General features: G+C 46.7%; 1 protein-coding gene across 1 annotated transcript in view; it reads right to left on the bottom strand.

The window, feature by feature from the left end:
* DHX29 (DExH-box helicase 29) overlaps window positions 1–15,733 on the bottom strand; it is a 1,426,484-nt gene that overhangs the window by 51,188 nt on the left and 1,359,563 nt on the right. Inside the window, exon 26 of the mRNA XM_069627279.1 lies at window positions 4,113–4,209. Coding sequence (XP_069483380.1) covers window positions 4,113–4,209 — 97 coding nt within the window. The remainder of the gene's footprint in view (window positions 1–4,112; window positions 4,210–15,733) is intronic.

Genomic DNA, 15,733 nt, shown 5'->3' on the forward strand with positions numbered 1-15,733 from the left:
TCCAGGCGTGTGCCCCATCTGTATTGTCGAAGAAATGAGAAGTTCCATTATAGAGGACCTTTAGTCTGGCAGGATATATCAGCATGTCCTTCAGCACTGCTTGTCGGAGTCGCCGCTCTTTTGTGGGACCAAACACTGGCCTGTGCTTCTGCTCTTTCAGCATATAGTCTGGGTACACAGTTATCTTAGCTGCCCCCCCCTCTTGATGACCCCCACCCAGCCTGGAGAACGCTTGAATTGTTTCCCTGTAATTTAAAATCCTTGCTATCAATGGTCTTGGGGGTGCTCCAGGCGGGGGCTTCTTTTTCCAGAGTGCCCGGTCTCACTTCCTGCAGCAACATGTTTTCCCCATATGATGTGTGGTCACAGGAGCCGTATATTGTTACGTCGCCTCTTCTCTCAGCGTCCTCAGCTCTGTTCTCCAGCACTGCAATCTTCATTTTAAATTTCCGCACCTCCGACAGGGTGCCTGTAATATGTTGCTTATATTCATCCACTTGTGTCTCCACAGTGCGCACCCTGTCAGCAAGCGCCCAGACATTCTGTCATAACAATCCAACATAAATGATGACCTTGTCAATCTTCCTCTCCAGCGTGGTCTGGAGCACTGCGATGGCTTTTAAAATTTGACTTTCCTCCACCTGCGCGCCCACAGGCAAGACCGCCTGTGCTGCGCAGCTCTCATCCTTGGGCGCGCTGCCTCCCTCCTCGTTGCTTGCGAGGGAGTCCATCTTAGTTTGCCTAGTTTTCCACTTGTGCTGCTTGTCCGGCATATAAACAGGAATATGTCCTTGTGGTACAGTAGTAAACAGCAGCCACCCTCTCAATCTCATGCATACCATGCTGTTTGTCCGTCAAAGCCTAGCCCACTGGAATCATCAAGGGTGCTACTGGATGACGTATGCCCTTGTGCATTAGTCGCCGCCTCCACAGCTGCCTACAGTGCCAGTCTCTGCCCCAGGCAGGGTCCAGTGAGTGCAAGTGTGTACAAGTGTGTACAAGTTATATGCCGATCATGCCTGAAGGTGGGCACCGCCCCACCATTCAGTGCAGCCAATGGGTGCTGCAGTGCCAGCTGTCCTCCAGAGTGGCAGAGCCCTCCCTGACCAAGGAATGTTCAGGATTGCCCCTATGTCAGCCACGTGCCCATGTGCGTCTCCTTAAGCCAGTTGTAGAAAAAACCTGTACGCGTCTGTCAATCACTGCAGTATCTTGCACGTTTATCCAAAGGCTATTGAGTCCAGGTCCACACTAGACAGCACAGGCTTTCTGTTTCCCCCTAAATGTCCTGAAAGTACATGTAGAGCGCTGCACATCTAGAGCAATCCAGGGGGGCTGGTTCCATGTCCAGAGCCTAAACCCTGCCTGTGCATCCCCTGTAAGCAGGGCACAGGCCAGTCTTGCAAATCCACATGAGGTGGCTGTGTTCGCTCCACTGGAAAATCAAAGGAACCCCAGTTCAGGTGAAGGCCAGGATCTGCCAGATCGTGTGGGACCCTCTCATCCCCTTGCAGCACAGCCCAGGAGCACTCATGACAATCTCCCACCTGTGACCACAGGAAAAGACAGTGCTCTGCTGCACGCCACAACAAACAAGGGAGGGCGGCCTTATGCAGTTTTTCCGCTTCCACTGCAGTGGTCTCCTGCCGGCATTCCAGAGAGCTGGTTGGCACTCCCAGCAGCCGCCTTTCCCTCACAAGGTGCCTCACCCTGGATTCAGCCAACGGGAGCACACACACAGCGGTCCAGGTCCTCTGGGCGGCACGGCCCAGGCACTTCAGGCCACATTCCTCTGAGTCGGAGACTGGGGCTCTCCAGTGCCCCAAAGATGCCAGGCCAGCGTCTCATCAGGACACTATCTCGATCGCATTCAGCACAATTTCATGGATGCTTTAATGTACAGGGCACATCATTAACTCTAATCAGGCGATAGCTCATTGCCAGAGCGTCTTCACACCATAGCTGCTGGCCACGCCCCAGAGAACAATGTTAATATGGCTCTGGGAAATGGTTAACAAGGTCTCATTCCAGTGGCCCATCTAGCAGGCAAGAGTGTTCTGATGCATGCCATCCACATACAACAAATGATGTCTCATGAGCGGTAGCCTCACCATGATCTCATAGGTGTCATCATACATGTGTGATCTTCCTGCGGTGGACATGTACACTGCCAGCACAAACACAAAGTACCAGCAACTCTGTTCCTCTCCTCAGGTGTACACCTACCAGTCTCCTTACTGGATCATCTGGTGTTCTATTGCAATTCAACCTGGTCTACACCTCCCACCGTTCCCCCTACTTCTACTGGTGGTCAAGAGGTTCTGGTCCTTGATGATCCTCATAGCTCTTGACTGGGTGAGGAGAACATGGAATATAGATCTTCTCAAATTGTCTGGTTATCACAAGTGGAGGCCTCCACATAGATTGGACCTTTTGTCACAGAGCTGCTGCTGAATTCTATGCCAGAATTTAAGCAAACTGAAGCCTAATGCTTTTCTTTTGAAAGGGTGAGGTGCCAGAACTGGAATGTAACTAATGATGTAACTGAGATAGTTGGTCTTGGAAGATCTACCACCAAATCAATGTATGTATGCGGATGGAGGAAGTATATTGGGTGGTGTTGAGAAGTGTGTGGCCCGTGGGAATGCTCCAGCTCTGAACTGCCTGAATTTCTGTTTTCAGCATTGGATTGGTGTACATTATTGCTCCTAGCATTGAATGATTAAGTGTAGGTCACATAAAGGGCTATCTGGTAGTACATTTCTATTTTCAAAAGAACACCAAACTTAAGTGTGGAGACGCTTTCTCACCTTTTCCAAGGAAAGGGTTACTCAGAGTTTGTCCATTCTTCCTTCCCAAGATGGCGCCCGATTTTCACCTAAGGCAAGCAATTAATTTATCTTTCTTTTTCCACCCCAATCCATTCAAGATGGAAGAGCGATTGTACAGCCTTCAAAGGAGTCCTGTGCCGACAGCTAATTGCTTGTGGGGTTCAGGACAAAGGAAGGGTAAGGCTGTTTCCAAGCAGAACCTTTCCCGATGGATTTCTTTGTGTACTGAATCTGGTTATGGACCTTCCCAACAAGGAAGTCCCTCTGGCTCTCAGTGCACAGTCTACTAGAGACCTTGAAGGGAGATAAATTAAATTGATGTGTTTAGCTACAATTTATCTGCCTTCTGGTGGCCTCTGACTGTTTTTTAGAATGATTTCCCACCCTATAGAACCATGTATGAGAAATTCTGTAACCTTGTCAATGGAGTGGGCACTGGGATCCAGTATGACTGTTAACTCTGTTTTAATGTCTGCTTCCCTTCTCTTCTCATCTCACCCATTGTCTTAACATGCAATTTGCCAGTCTCCAGGTAGTAGACCTACGATATATATGTATATATAGTGGTGCGTTTGTCCATATGACATTTACTGTTTTTATGATACATTAGGTATTGTTGCTAAAGTACTTATTTCACAAAATAACTACTCCACTCCATGTGCTGTCCCTCCTTCCCACTTTGCACTGTCCCTTTTTCCCCTTGTGCTGTCACTCTTTTCTCCTCTAGTGCCGATCAGCTACCCTTTGTACTGTTGTTCGCCACCCTTTGCCATGTCACTCGTTTCCCCCATTTGTGTGGTCACTCCTTCCTTCAAATCTTGTATAATGTTCCCGTGTACTGTTGCTGGCCTACCTATCTATTGAATTTTTTTTATTTTTCCTTGTGTTGCCATTTATTTCTTATTCCTCCACCCCACAGTGCTTCTCTCACGCTGCGGTGCTGCCCTTTATTACCTCCCATGTTGCCATTTCTTCCTCTCTGTGCTATCATTACTTCCCTCCATGTCAAATGTAAAATGCAATAAACTACAAATGCCACAACTATTGGCTTCGTCAATGCCCGTTTTTATCAAGATTTTTTTTTTTAAATGTTAAAAATTCTGAATCACGGAACTCCTGGATTTGGTTTTATTTTCTGAACGATCACTTTTGTAATTACAATTTCGAAAAAATGTAAAGCAATTGTCTCTAACAAGCTCTACTGCAGAATTGTACTCAAGTTTACATTATCATGTATTGCATAATCAAGCAATTGAACAAATGATGTGCAAACCATTTTACCTTCAAGTGACATTTTAGGGTTTTCAAGCTTTTTCCTTAAAACCGATTCAATCAGCACTCTTAGTTGCTTAAATATTACAGCAATTCTTACAGGTGCCTATTTAAAGGGAAACAAAAACAACCTTAAATATAATAAAGCCCAAAAAAATTAGAAGCTCAAAACAACTATGCAAAAACCTTGCTCCATATAAGTGCAAATAAAAATTACAACAGAACAGCAGAACTGCCAACTGCCCTTATTTCGTGACAATCAACTTCAGCCAATGTTGCCTTTTTAGAGAACAGTGTTTTGCATGCTGGGGTCCTGTAGGCCCATATTTCGAATGGAAACAGCAAAACTACAAGCGCTTTTGACTTAAGAGCCAGCGCTGCATGAAGGTGATCCAGATAACATAGGGCCAGTTGGCAACTCTGCAACTAACATAACTGGAGACTATGGGCTTGGTGTGGAGTTTGGGAGAAGTTGGTAAACAATGTGGACAGTTAGCTATGCACATTACCTACATTTCCTCCTCAAGAAATATAGGGTGAAAAATCAATACAATTTTCGGTAATTAAATGCCTATTTCTTTTTACTTTCTATTTATCAAACTAGAAATAAGGTCCTACATGGATTGAACAGGGTAACATCCGGCAGGATGAGCCCGGTGGATTCGAGCTGCCATAATTGGCTGGACTGTTCGCATTACATACAAAAAAAGTGTGGGGTGTAATCAAAGGCCCCAAACGAATGGAACTGAAGGGCCATGTGAAGGAGGCCTGCCTGTCATTACCAAAGGAAAAGCAGCATTTTAATTCACAAAGGAAGAATAAATTCAAAGGTCCCTTTTCACTTGAAAAACAGGATTTTTAAACACCGACACAAAAACGGCTTTGCATGTGTGTTTGAACGTTAAAGCAAGACATGAGAAAAATGTTCCTGTCAACATGAAGGTGTCAGGGAAAAGACATGGTGTGTGTGTGTGTTGACAAAAAGTAAGGTAGATTATGCTTCACATGCAAAATACCGGCAAAACATTTGAAATGAAAAGCCTGCTTGGTTGCCATGAAAAGTTCCTGTAGGACTATTTAGGCAGACTATGCATGTCTCTTTCTGCAAGGGAAATCCGGAGAAGGCTAAAACAAAAATGTAATATAAGTGCTGATTGTAAAAGCACATCACATTACTGCCTGAGAAGTAAATGCAGCATTTTCACTGAAACTACCACCCATCAAAAGGTGCAGCTTTCAGCAGGAAAACAAACAGCAGATAATTAAAAGTGTATTTTATTAATAACTGAAAGAAACAGCCATGTACTTTCAGCGCAAAGTGGTCCCTTGTCAAGGAATCAAGGCTGATGTCTGAATATGTAATATGGGAGTCCATTTCAGTGAAGGACAAATGGTGGGGCTCTGGGGAATAAAAATCACAAAGAACAGCCCCACTGAAAGCCTGGCTTTTACATTGTTAGGCAGAATCCTGGGCAGTGCCCTTAGGGACCACTACACAAGACAAGACTTAAGACTACAGGTGATAGTACAATTTCACCTTTGGTACAAGCCTGTACTACACAGAGTGGTAGCAGTAGCGAAGCAGCCAGACTAATCTCAAGAGCAAATGAGCAGTAGTAGAGATTACACAAAGGACTACAATTACTGTGACTCAAGCAAACACTGACTCAAGGTTTCTGGTTAAAAAGTAACAGTACATTTATTTTTTTAGACAATCTGTTAAAAAAAACTTCATTTCTATTAAATTAAAACCACACTTCAAATACACTGCACACAACCAATTCCCCTTGTGCAGAACAATTCAAGGTAAACACCTTTGTATTTAACAGACCAGTGTTGTGAAACAAAGACGTTACCGGGGGTTATCACGCAATCACTTTTTGACAGTAATGACAGTTAGGTCTTACGAAAGAGAAGCGTACTCGCGAGAAGAAATGTTACCGTAGTCAAACACACTTAGCACATGAATTAACACGAGAGGTGGGATAAAAATCATAGGTAATACTTTTGTCAAGGCAGATAGAATCAAGAGACACTTTCTAAAACGTAGATACAAGTCAATAGGCCTGCACCAGTATCAATGGGACAGGGGACCTGTTGTCGAGGATCACAAGGTTAGAACAGTTCACGTTTGAGCTTTGTCAGGAGTACTTGGATATTGTCAAATGGGAAGCAAAAGTTATAAGAGGGAAGGAAGATAAGGACATGCCTTTGGTGAGGAGAAAAAGGGGTTCACCCTAGTTCCTCGATGTCGGACACAGTACCTTATTCGGATGAAGAAGAGCTGGTGCCACAGCAGTTGTTCCTGATAGTTCCTGCAGACTCACGGTTCCTGAAGCTTCAGTCGTGGGGACAAGAAGGAGGACGTCTGGAGCAATCTGCACTACCCAGGGATGAAGCCAGCAGCAGCAAACGCAACAGTGAATAAAAGGTGCACTCTTTTAAAACAGGAGAGACTCTTCCGATGGCTATCCAGATCACTACAGCTGTGTGCAGCGATTTCGACCAAGAAGAGGATCCTCTGCCTGTGGAAGGTGAGCTGGTTGATTCTACCAGGCTCACGGGAAGAAGACTCCGGAATGGATCTTCTCTGGTCGTTGAAGGGTAGATAGCTCAGGACTGCAGCAGCGTTTCACTGGGACTCGGGAGTTGCAGCAGCCGTCTTCTTCTCCGCTTCTCTTCGGTTCTTTGCAGTTCCAGTGGCAACTCTGACTTCCAGCTCAAGAGTCCTGCCTTTATGCTAAAATCCCTCATTTACGCAGGCTGGCTGTCAATCACTCAGCAGGGGGGTTGTCCGGGCAAGACAACCACCTCAGCCAATCAAGACAAAGTGTGACTTGGGTCTCCAAGGATACCCTTTGCAGGGGGTGACTACACCCCTCCCTCACATTCAGCCCACCTAGACACCCGGACACCAAAGGAGGGCTTCTGGACAGAAGCCCGCCAAAGGTCGGCGAACAAAGGAGGCAAACCTGGTTTGCCGCGCAAAGTAAAACACAAGAAGGACTTTAACTAAAAGAAATGGTGAAAAAACTCAACTGGAGCCGAAATAAAAAGTATTTGGTCAAGCGGGTTTAAGTTTGAGGCTAATATAATAGCCTAAAACAGTACCACGTTTATATAGTATAATCGCGGTAGAAAAGTTAGGGTAGATACCACTGCCACCAGCCAAGTCTTAGTGTTAAGAGAGCAAAATAAAGCTCAGAGAGGCACAGACAAAAAGGGATAGGAACTAGCCCTTTCCAATACTCCATGTAATATGGGGTGTAGTGGGTCTGTTGTTTTAAATGACTACATAAAATAAATGGCACCTTTACCTGTTTCTGGGGGACAGTAGGCAGCCCCAGAAGTCTCAAAGACAACCCTGTGTCACTGCACGGAAGGTGCTGTGTCACACACAGAAGTAGGGCTCATGGAGTGGTGTAGCTCCAGAGCCCAAGATCACACAAACAGAAAAACAGATGGCGAAACACATGTAAGAGTGGGGAAAAAGGGCTCACACTCTTAACAGGTGGAAAAAATAAACCCCTGAAATCCAGCAAAGCTGCGGAGGGACTCACTAGGTGAGGGAAATTAGCCATAAATGAGAATTCTCCCTAACATACATCCCCCAGCTGTTTACAACTGCAATAAAGTGTGGCTGCTAAGAGGTGTTGAAAACAAACTTTCACTAGACTTGGTGTCTTTGAAAGGGCAGTACTGAGCAGGCCAAATGCTCTAGCTGCTGCATCCCAGGTATTTATAACTTCAGACAACCGGCCTATTTTGTCGACATAAAATTCATCCACCTACGACTCAGGGAACTGTAATGGCCATCTGGCTCATCTGAAAATATCCCAAATTTGAGAGTTGGTGAACGGGTGGAGGGTAAAATTAGGAATAGGCATAATATATTATATGTTCCTGTTATGCTTTTTGTAAAAATTGCCAAATGACTATGCAACATGGTGTGGTCCTGGCTGTTTTATTAAATTCCCCCTGGATAGCCGAATCAGAATATATATATATATATATGGGATACATTACTCACCGTAATCGTATTTCTGATGCTTGTATCTGCTTAGATTCACATGCTGTGCATAGGCCGACATCTAGTGGAAGCTGCGGAGTATTACAGTTTGTTTTTCGAAACTCGAAAATGGGTGTCGACACAAGGCGTGCCAGTAATACTATCCCTAGTGTGACGTCCACTGTACCCAAGATCCCTCACGCGTCTAGAATCCTCAGATTGTACTTTTTCTGACATGAGATAGCATGAGGAGTAGCGCGAGTACAGATAATCCAAGCAGATAGACAGAAAGGTAAGACTACAAGCAATCATGCGCCTTCTCTCGGAGGGGAGGAAGGGCGGGTCGCATGTGACTCTAAGCAGATACAAGCATCAGAAATACGATTACGGTGAGTAATGTATCCCTTCTGAGACTTGTAGAATCTGCTTAGATCACATGCTGTGCATAGATTAGCGAGCAGTACCCGAAGAAGGAGGTGGGATTTGAGAAGGGTCATGAGCAAATAAGTGTCTTAGAACCGCTTGTCCCACTTGTGTATCTGCCTTGGAATGGGTGTCAATGCAGTAATGCTGAGTAAAAGTGTGAATAGAGCTCCAAGTAGCTGCTTTGCAAATGGTGTCAAGGGGTACATTTGCAATGAAAGCCAGAGTGGCCCCAATGCCTCTAGTAGAGTGGGCCCTTGGTGTAAAAGGCAGAGTCTTTTCAGAGAGTGAGTAACACAGCTGGATACAGTTAATAATCCACTTCGAGATGGCACCTTTAGAGACACGATCCCCCTCTCTGCCTGTAGCTACGGAGACAAACAGTTGATCTGTTTTCCTTAGCGGTCTGGTTTTATTTACATAGTAGAGGACCGCCCTACGCACATCTAGGGTGTGTAGTTTCACCTCAGCCGAGCTTTGCGGGTTCTGGAAGAAAGCCGGGAGCTCGATGGACTGGTTTACATGGAATTTTGATATATATTTAGGCGAGAACCTAGGGTGTGTGCGTAAAACCAGTTTGTCTTTATGGATAGTAAAGAAGGGATCCTGCACTGACAGAGCCTGAATTTCACTGACCCTTCTTATAGAAGTAATAGCTACTAAGAAGGCCGTTTTATAAGTCAGGTGTTTGAGACTGCTTTTATGCATGGGTTCGAAAGGGGAGCCCATGAGCTTGTCTAGCACCACATTAAGGTCCCACCCTGGTGGTGGGTTTGAAATAGGAGGGTGAAGTCTCTTTACTCCTTCCATGAAGGCTTTAACTACTGGTACTTTCCACCACGAAACCTTGCTATGGGAAGTGGTGTAAGCCGAGAGGGCTGCCAGGTGTACTTTCAGTGAGTTAAAAACCAATCCTGCATCTAGCAGGTGGAGCATGTATGTAACAATAGTGGAAGGAGTGCAATCAACTGGGTTGATTTGTCTAATCTGGCACCAGATAACAAACCTATTCCACTTGTCAAAGTAACAGTGCCTTGTGTTTGGTTTCCTAGATTCCTTTAGGATGTCCATACACCTCTGTGGTAAATTGAGGTGTCCAAACTCTATGACCTCAGGAGCCATGCTGCCAGGTTCATTGAGTTGGGTTGCTGGTGCACTGTTTGACCTTGGTGCTGGGACAGTAGGTTGTACCAGGCTGGAAGTTTGATGGGCTCGCACACCGCCATCCTGCGTAGGTGTGGGAACCACGGTTGTCTTGCCCAGATGGGAGCAACTAGGACGAGCGTCATCGACTCTCTGTTCATCTTGTTCACCACTTTCCTGATGAGAGGAGTTGGTGGAAAAGCGTACGCAAACATCCCTGACCAGTTCATCCACAGGGCGTTCCCCTGGGAGTCTGGTTGGGGGAACCTGGATGCGAATCCTGGGCATTGTCTGTTTTCGCTTGTGGCGAATAAGTCTATAGTGGGGAAACCCCACTGAGAGAAGAGATCTTCTACGACCTCTCTGTGAAGAACCCATTTGTGTTCCTCTGGGAGGGAGTCTCTGCTCAGAGCCTCCGCTAGGGAACTGAGCTCCCCTGTAACATGTTGTGATGACAGGAAGATGTTCCGTCTGAGTGCCCATATCCAGATTTTCTGGGCAAGCGTGGACAGATTTGGCGAGCGAGTCCCTCCTTGATTGTTTAGGTAGAACATGGCTGCAGTGCTGTCTGTCCGGATTTGCACTGACAGGTTTAGTAGGTGGGGCTCGAACGCCTGAAGCGCTCTGAATGCTGCCAGAAGCTCTAGCAGGTTGATGTGGTTCTTGGCCACTGAGTGAGACCAGAGACCCTGAGCTGTGTGGTGGAGATGGTGAGCTCCCCACCCCGTCAGACATGCATCTGTAGTGACTACTGCCTGTACTTCGGGATCGTAAAAGGGTTTCCCCTGTGCAAGATTTTCTCTTGTCCACCAGTGAAGGCTTTGTATCAGTGTTGGTGAAACAACCACTAGATCGTCCCACTGACCATTTGCCTGAGACCACTGTTTCGCCAACCATTCCTGCATGGGACGCATGCGCAGGCGCGCGTGGGGGACCAGGTAAATGCATGACGCCATCATGCCCAGTAAACGCATTGCTTTGCGTACCGTTATTTATTGACCGGACTGGTAATGCGGAATTTGCAGTAGTGTATTCCGAATTCTTTCTTCTGAAGGAAAGGTAAACCCCTCCTGGGTATCCAGGATTGCTCCTAGGAATTGTTTTGAGGTGCTTGGCACCAGGCTTGACTTCTTCTCGTTGATTGAAAAGCCTAACTCGTGGAGGAGGTCGATAGTCCTTTGAATGTTTGTCCTGCAAATTCCTGGGGTTTCCCCCGTTATGAGCCAGTCGTCCAGATAAGGGTACACTGGGATTGCCTCCCTGCGTAGGTGTGCAGCCGCCACTGTCAGTACCTTGGTGAATACCCTTGGTGCTGAAGCTATCCCGAAGGGCAGTACCTTGAATTGGTAGTGGCGACTGTCCGCCTTGAAGCGCAAGTACTTTCTGTGCGCTGGGAACATGGAAATATGAAAATAAGCATCTTTCATATCCAAGGTTGCCATGTAATCCCCCTTTTTTAGGAGGGGGATTACCTCTTGTAGCGTGGTCATACGAAATTTTTGGGGCTTGACATACTTGTTGGCAGGCCGTAAGTCCAATACTGGGCGCATTGTCAAGTCTTTCTTTGGCACAAGGAAGTAAGTTGAATAAATACCCTTGTTTACCTGGTGTCCCGGGACGAGTTCTATCGCGTCCTTTTGTAGAAGAATGGCAATCTCCTCGAGGAGAATCTTTTGATGTTCTAAGGAGTGTACTCTTTGTCGTGGAGGATGGTTCCGGGGACGCTTCAGTAGCTCTATACAATATCCCGTGGATACTGTTGACAGCACCCATCTGTCTGATGTGATCCCTTCCCAAGCTTGGGTGAAGTTTGAAATGCGTCCCCCTACTGGGGTTGCGTGAGAAAGGACCCTGAACTGAGCGTCACTGCTTTGGTGGAGGCGTGCCGCCTCCCTTGCTGGGGCTGCCTCTGCCTTTACCACGACCTCTCCTATTACCTCTGCCGTAACCCTGGGTAGCCTGTTGGTTGTTGTTCCACTGTGTACCCTGCCCCTGGGAATAGTTAGATCCTCTCTGTGAATTTTGGCCGCGTGGGCGACGAAAATTACTATTCCCTCTCTGGTTAGGGGGTTTATAAGTTAACTGGCCAAGGGATTTGAGTGTGTCGTATTCGTCCTTGGCATTTTTTAGTGCGTCTTCGACCGCCTTACCAAACAACAGATCGGCTTCCACTGGTTTGTCTAACAATGATGCCCGAGTTTCTGCCTTAAAATCAGACTGCCATAACCATGCATGTCTCTTGATAACAGTACCTTCTGCTATCAATCTGCCTGCGTTGTCCGCGGCGTCAAAGGTTGCTTTCAAAATGCAACCAGACACGGCTCTACCCTCTTCGGAAATCCGAGCTAATTGGCTTTTTAACGGTTCAGGAGCAGAGGCTATGAGAGCCGCGACTTCTTCCCACTGATGGCAGTTGTAGCTGGCCAACAGGGTGGTGGAGTTAGCAATACTTGCTTGATAGGCGGGCGTTGAGGCTACCTTCCTGCCGAAACCGTATAGTTTTTTGCTCTCCTTGTCGGGAGGAGCTTCTGACGAAGACAAGGGTGTCCCAGCCCTCTTACGAGTGTTGGTGACAACTAGGGAGTCTGGCTTCAGATGTCCTCTTATATAGAGAGGGTTTGACTGTGCTGCCCTGAAAAGTTTTTCAACCCTGGGATTGACTGCTCTGGTGAGGTTTGAGTTCACCAGGGACGGATCTATTCTCCGCTGAATGGATTTAAGGATAGGGATGGTCTGGGCAACAGGCCTCCTTTCTCCCACTAACTCTTCTGCGAAGTCCCTTTCCTCCTGTACACCGTGGGTGTCAATGTGGAAATGTTCTGCTGCGCGAGCGAGAACCTCATTTAGGAGGGGTTGGTTATCGACCGGGGAGTCGGTAACCGGGGCTTCGTTCTCTACCGGGGAATCTACTCTGTATGTTTCCGGGTCATCCTCTTCTTCCTCCTGGTCCTCATCATCCCCATAGTAGCCCGTCCCGGTTTGCTCTTCTATGAACCCAAATTCTTGGTCTTCACAAAAGGAAGCCTTCTCCTTGATACCGTGAGTATGGTCTTGCGTAAGGTTGTACCTCGAAGGGTTCTGACCTTATTGGAGTTTCAAACCAGGCCTTCTTACTCGGAGGGATAGGATCAGTAGAGCCTGAGGGTGTGGGCCCTTGTGGATCATACGAGAGGAAATGTTCTGGATTTTTATCATAAAAATCAGCCAAGGAAGACATTCTTGACATGACCCTATCTATGTCTTCACTGGACCAATTTTTGGAACTGGGAATGACTCTCTCAGCAAGTCTATGGGATTTATCTTGAGTAGCTTTGCTGGTTGTTGACCTATCAGCAGACCTGGGCTTGTCTGTCTGTTTAGGGGGGGTGGAGTGTTTCACAGGTGTGGAAGAATGTACAGGTAGTTTATTCTGCTGTTTTCCCCCCTCCCCGTGCGTAGAAAAATGCTTTCCCTGTCCCTTAGTGGCTCCGGAGTTTTTCGACGCCTGGCGTCGAGGATCGGGAGAGGTGTCCCTGTCCTTCGAGCGTGGGGCCTCGCTGGGTTTAATTGCGGGCTCCGACTCCTGGAGCGCGGCCTGGGGGTGGAAGTCGTCTTCGTCTTCCGACGATCGAACTTGGCAAGAGTGGATGATTGCCTGGAGTCATGCGGCGATCTTGATCGAGAGCGCCCAGAGGACACCGAATCGGACCGTTCTGTCTGTGCCTCTTTCCGAGAACTCGACATCGTCGAGTCTCGGTTGGACTAAGTGTGTTTAGTGAGTGTAGTATGTGAAGCGCTTGTGTCGCCGGGGGTCTTCCCCATAGCCGCCTTGCCGGACGATCTTCTGAGGTCGGGGACCTGCGCTCGGCTGTCTTTCGATGCCGTAATGCCCTCGCCGTCCGAAAGTACGGCGTCGCTGCCATCGCTGAAGGCGCCCTCCGCTGCCGTGGCCGCCTGCCTGGCGTGGTGGGCCCAACGCTTCGTCGAACGGTCCTTAAGTGTCTTAGGTTTAAACCTACTACACGCTCTGCAGTTCGCTTCGGGGTGGTCCCTCGGCAAGCAGAGATTGCATGTGGCGTGCCTGTCGACCCAAGGGTATTTGCGATTGCACTTGGGGCAGAATTGAAAAGGGGTACCCTCCATACGCACCTTGAGGCAGCGGGCTGTTAAGTGTAGGAAATGTATAAGGTGTACCTATATACCAAGAGTGCAGAGTATGTACCACCCCCCACTCTCCCTACTTGCAGGGCCGAGGCCAGCGGCCTACCAGGTCCGGGCCGAAGCCAGCGGCCTTCCGAGGCCCAAATCCGTCGTGCAGCAGCCGACGGTCGATTTCTTCTCCAGCCGGCGCTGAGTGTCGAAGTTCGACGTTGGGGTGGGAAGGGATGTCAATAGATTATTTTAAATTCTAGTAAAAGTATGGCTAAGGCCAGGGGACTCTGCAAAATGCTTCCGACCAGTATGGCGGAAAAAAACAATCTGAGGATCCTAGACGCGTGAGGGATCTTGGGTACAGTGGACGTCACACTAGGGATAGTATTGCTGGCACGCCCCGTGTCGACGCCCATTTTTCGAGTTTCGAAAAACAAACTGTAATACTCTGCAGCTTCCACTAGATGTCGGCCTATGCACAGCATGTGATTTAGCAGATTCTACAAGCCTCAGAAATATATATATATATATATATATATATAAATAAAAATAATGGCAGTTACTAGTAAATCACAAAGTTGTTGATACATAACTAGTTTTCACCAAAAACATGACATGCGAACAAATGGCGATTACAAATGGGAACTGCCATATGTCTGCTCCAGACTCCTAAACCAATCCTTAGAGATGGGCTGGAGTTGGCAGGAGAGAGAAGGGTCTTCACAACGTGTATATACCCAAGGGTATATACAGACTCTCATGGCATTTAACAGGTTTTTTTTCTGTTGCGATCTCTTTACATAGAAACATATTTTTAATTGTTATCCAAAATATTCTTTATTTTGTACAATGAATATAACAAAAGTGAGAAAACAGTGTATAAAAAGGATCTCATACATTAAAAATGCATAGCCAAGTCTAAGATTAAACAATAGGTATTAATAATAAAAGACACAACCAACTGTAATCAATTCTGTGACTCATGCAAACCAACCACATTCATTCACATACATAATCCATACTGTGCAAAAAGCTCAAGGTAATCAATTTGTAAAATAAAATAGGTCTTACAATTTGACCCAAAGTGCAAAGTGCACTTTTAACATTAAATGCACCAATTAGGTACAATACTGGCATGTATCAATATATAATTCCGATACAAAGATTCTCCACAAATGTCATGTAGGCTATCCAATTTGTTGTCTACTGAGCCTATGACAAAAGGGGTCAACTCGAGTTTCAGTTCGGTAATGTACGTAATTTTCACACCCAAGCCATCTTCAGGACATAAAGAGAACCCATTTGTGATCACATTGGTGTCCGTCACCCACTTGACAAACTGAGTGTCTAGTAAATAGAGTGGCAGCAATCGGTGGCCTCATCCCATCCATCCCTGTTATGTAATGTCTGCAACCGAATTGGTATCCTCCATGTGCTGCGGTTTGTTTGTTTAATGATCTATAAAGTGCACCAAACCCGAGGGTATCCGGGCGCGTTTCAAGTAAGTTCAGTTTTCATTAGCACAAGTCATGGTTACAGTCATTATATACAAAAGATACAGCAGGGAACATGCAATATAATACAAAATGAAGGTGCATAACATCAGTTGAATAGCGATCTCCCGGGTGGCGTGCCAGAGGTCTTGGCCGTACGGAATTCTGAGCGGTGTAATCTCCTAATTCAATGCCAGGACACTTTGCTGCAACACCTCTCCCAATTTGTTTGGTGGTGTCTTCATATCTGATGTAAATCATTCACATCCGATTTGTTCTTTCAAACTTCTTGGGGTCTTGTCCCGACTTCACGATATTGCACAAAACAATTTTTTCTTGGTGCAATGGCTACCGTGACCAAAAAGAGAGAAGGGTAACAGTCCAATCTTGCAGGGTACTCCCCAAGACTGTAAATCTGATGGTGTCATCGC

The sequence above is a fragment of the Ambystoma mexicanum genome, chromosome 6p (genome assembly GCF_040938575.1).
Source record: "Ambystoma mexicanum isolate Mex_15411 chromosome 6p, UKY_AmexF1_1, whole genome shotgun sequence".
Classification (NCBI taxonomy): Eukaryota; Metazoa; Chordata; class Amphibia; order Caudata; family Ambystomatidae; genus Ambystoma; species Ambystoma mexicanum.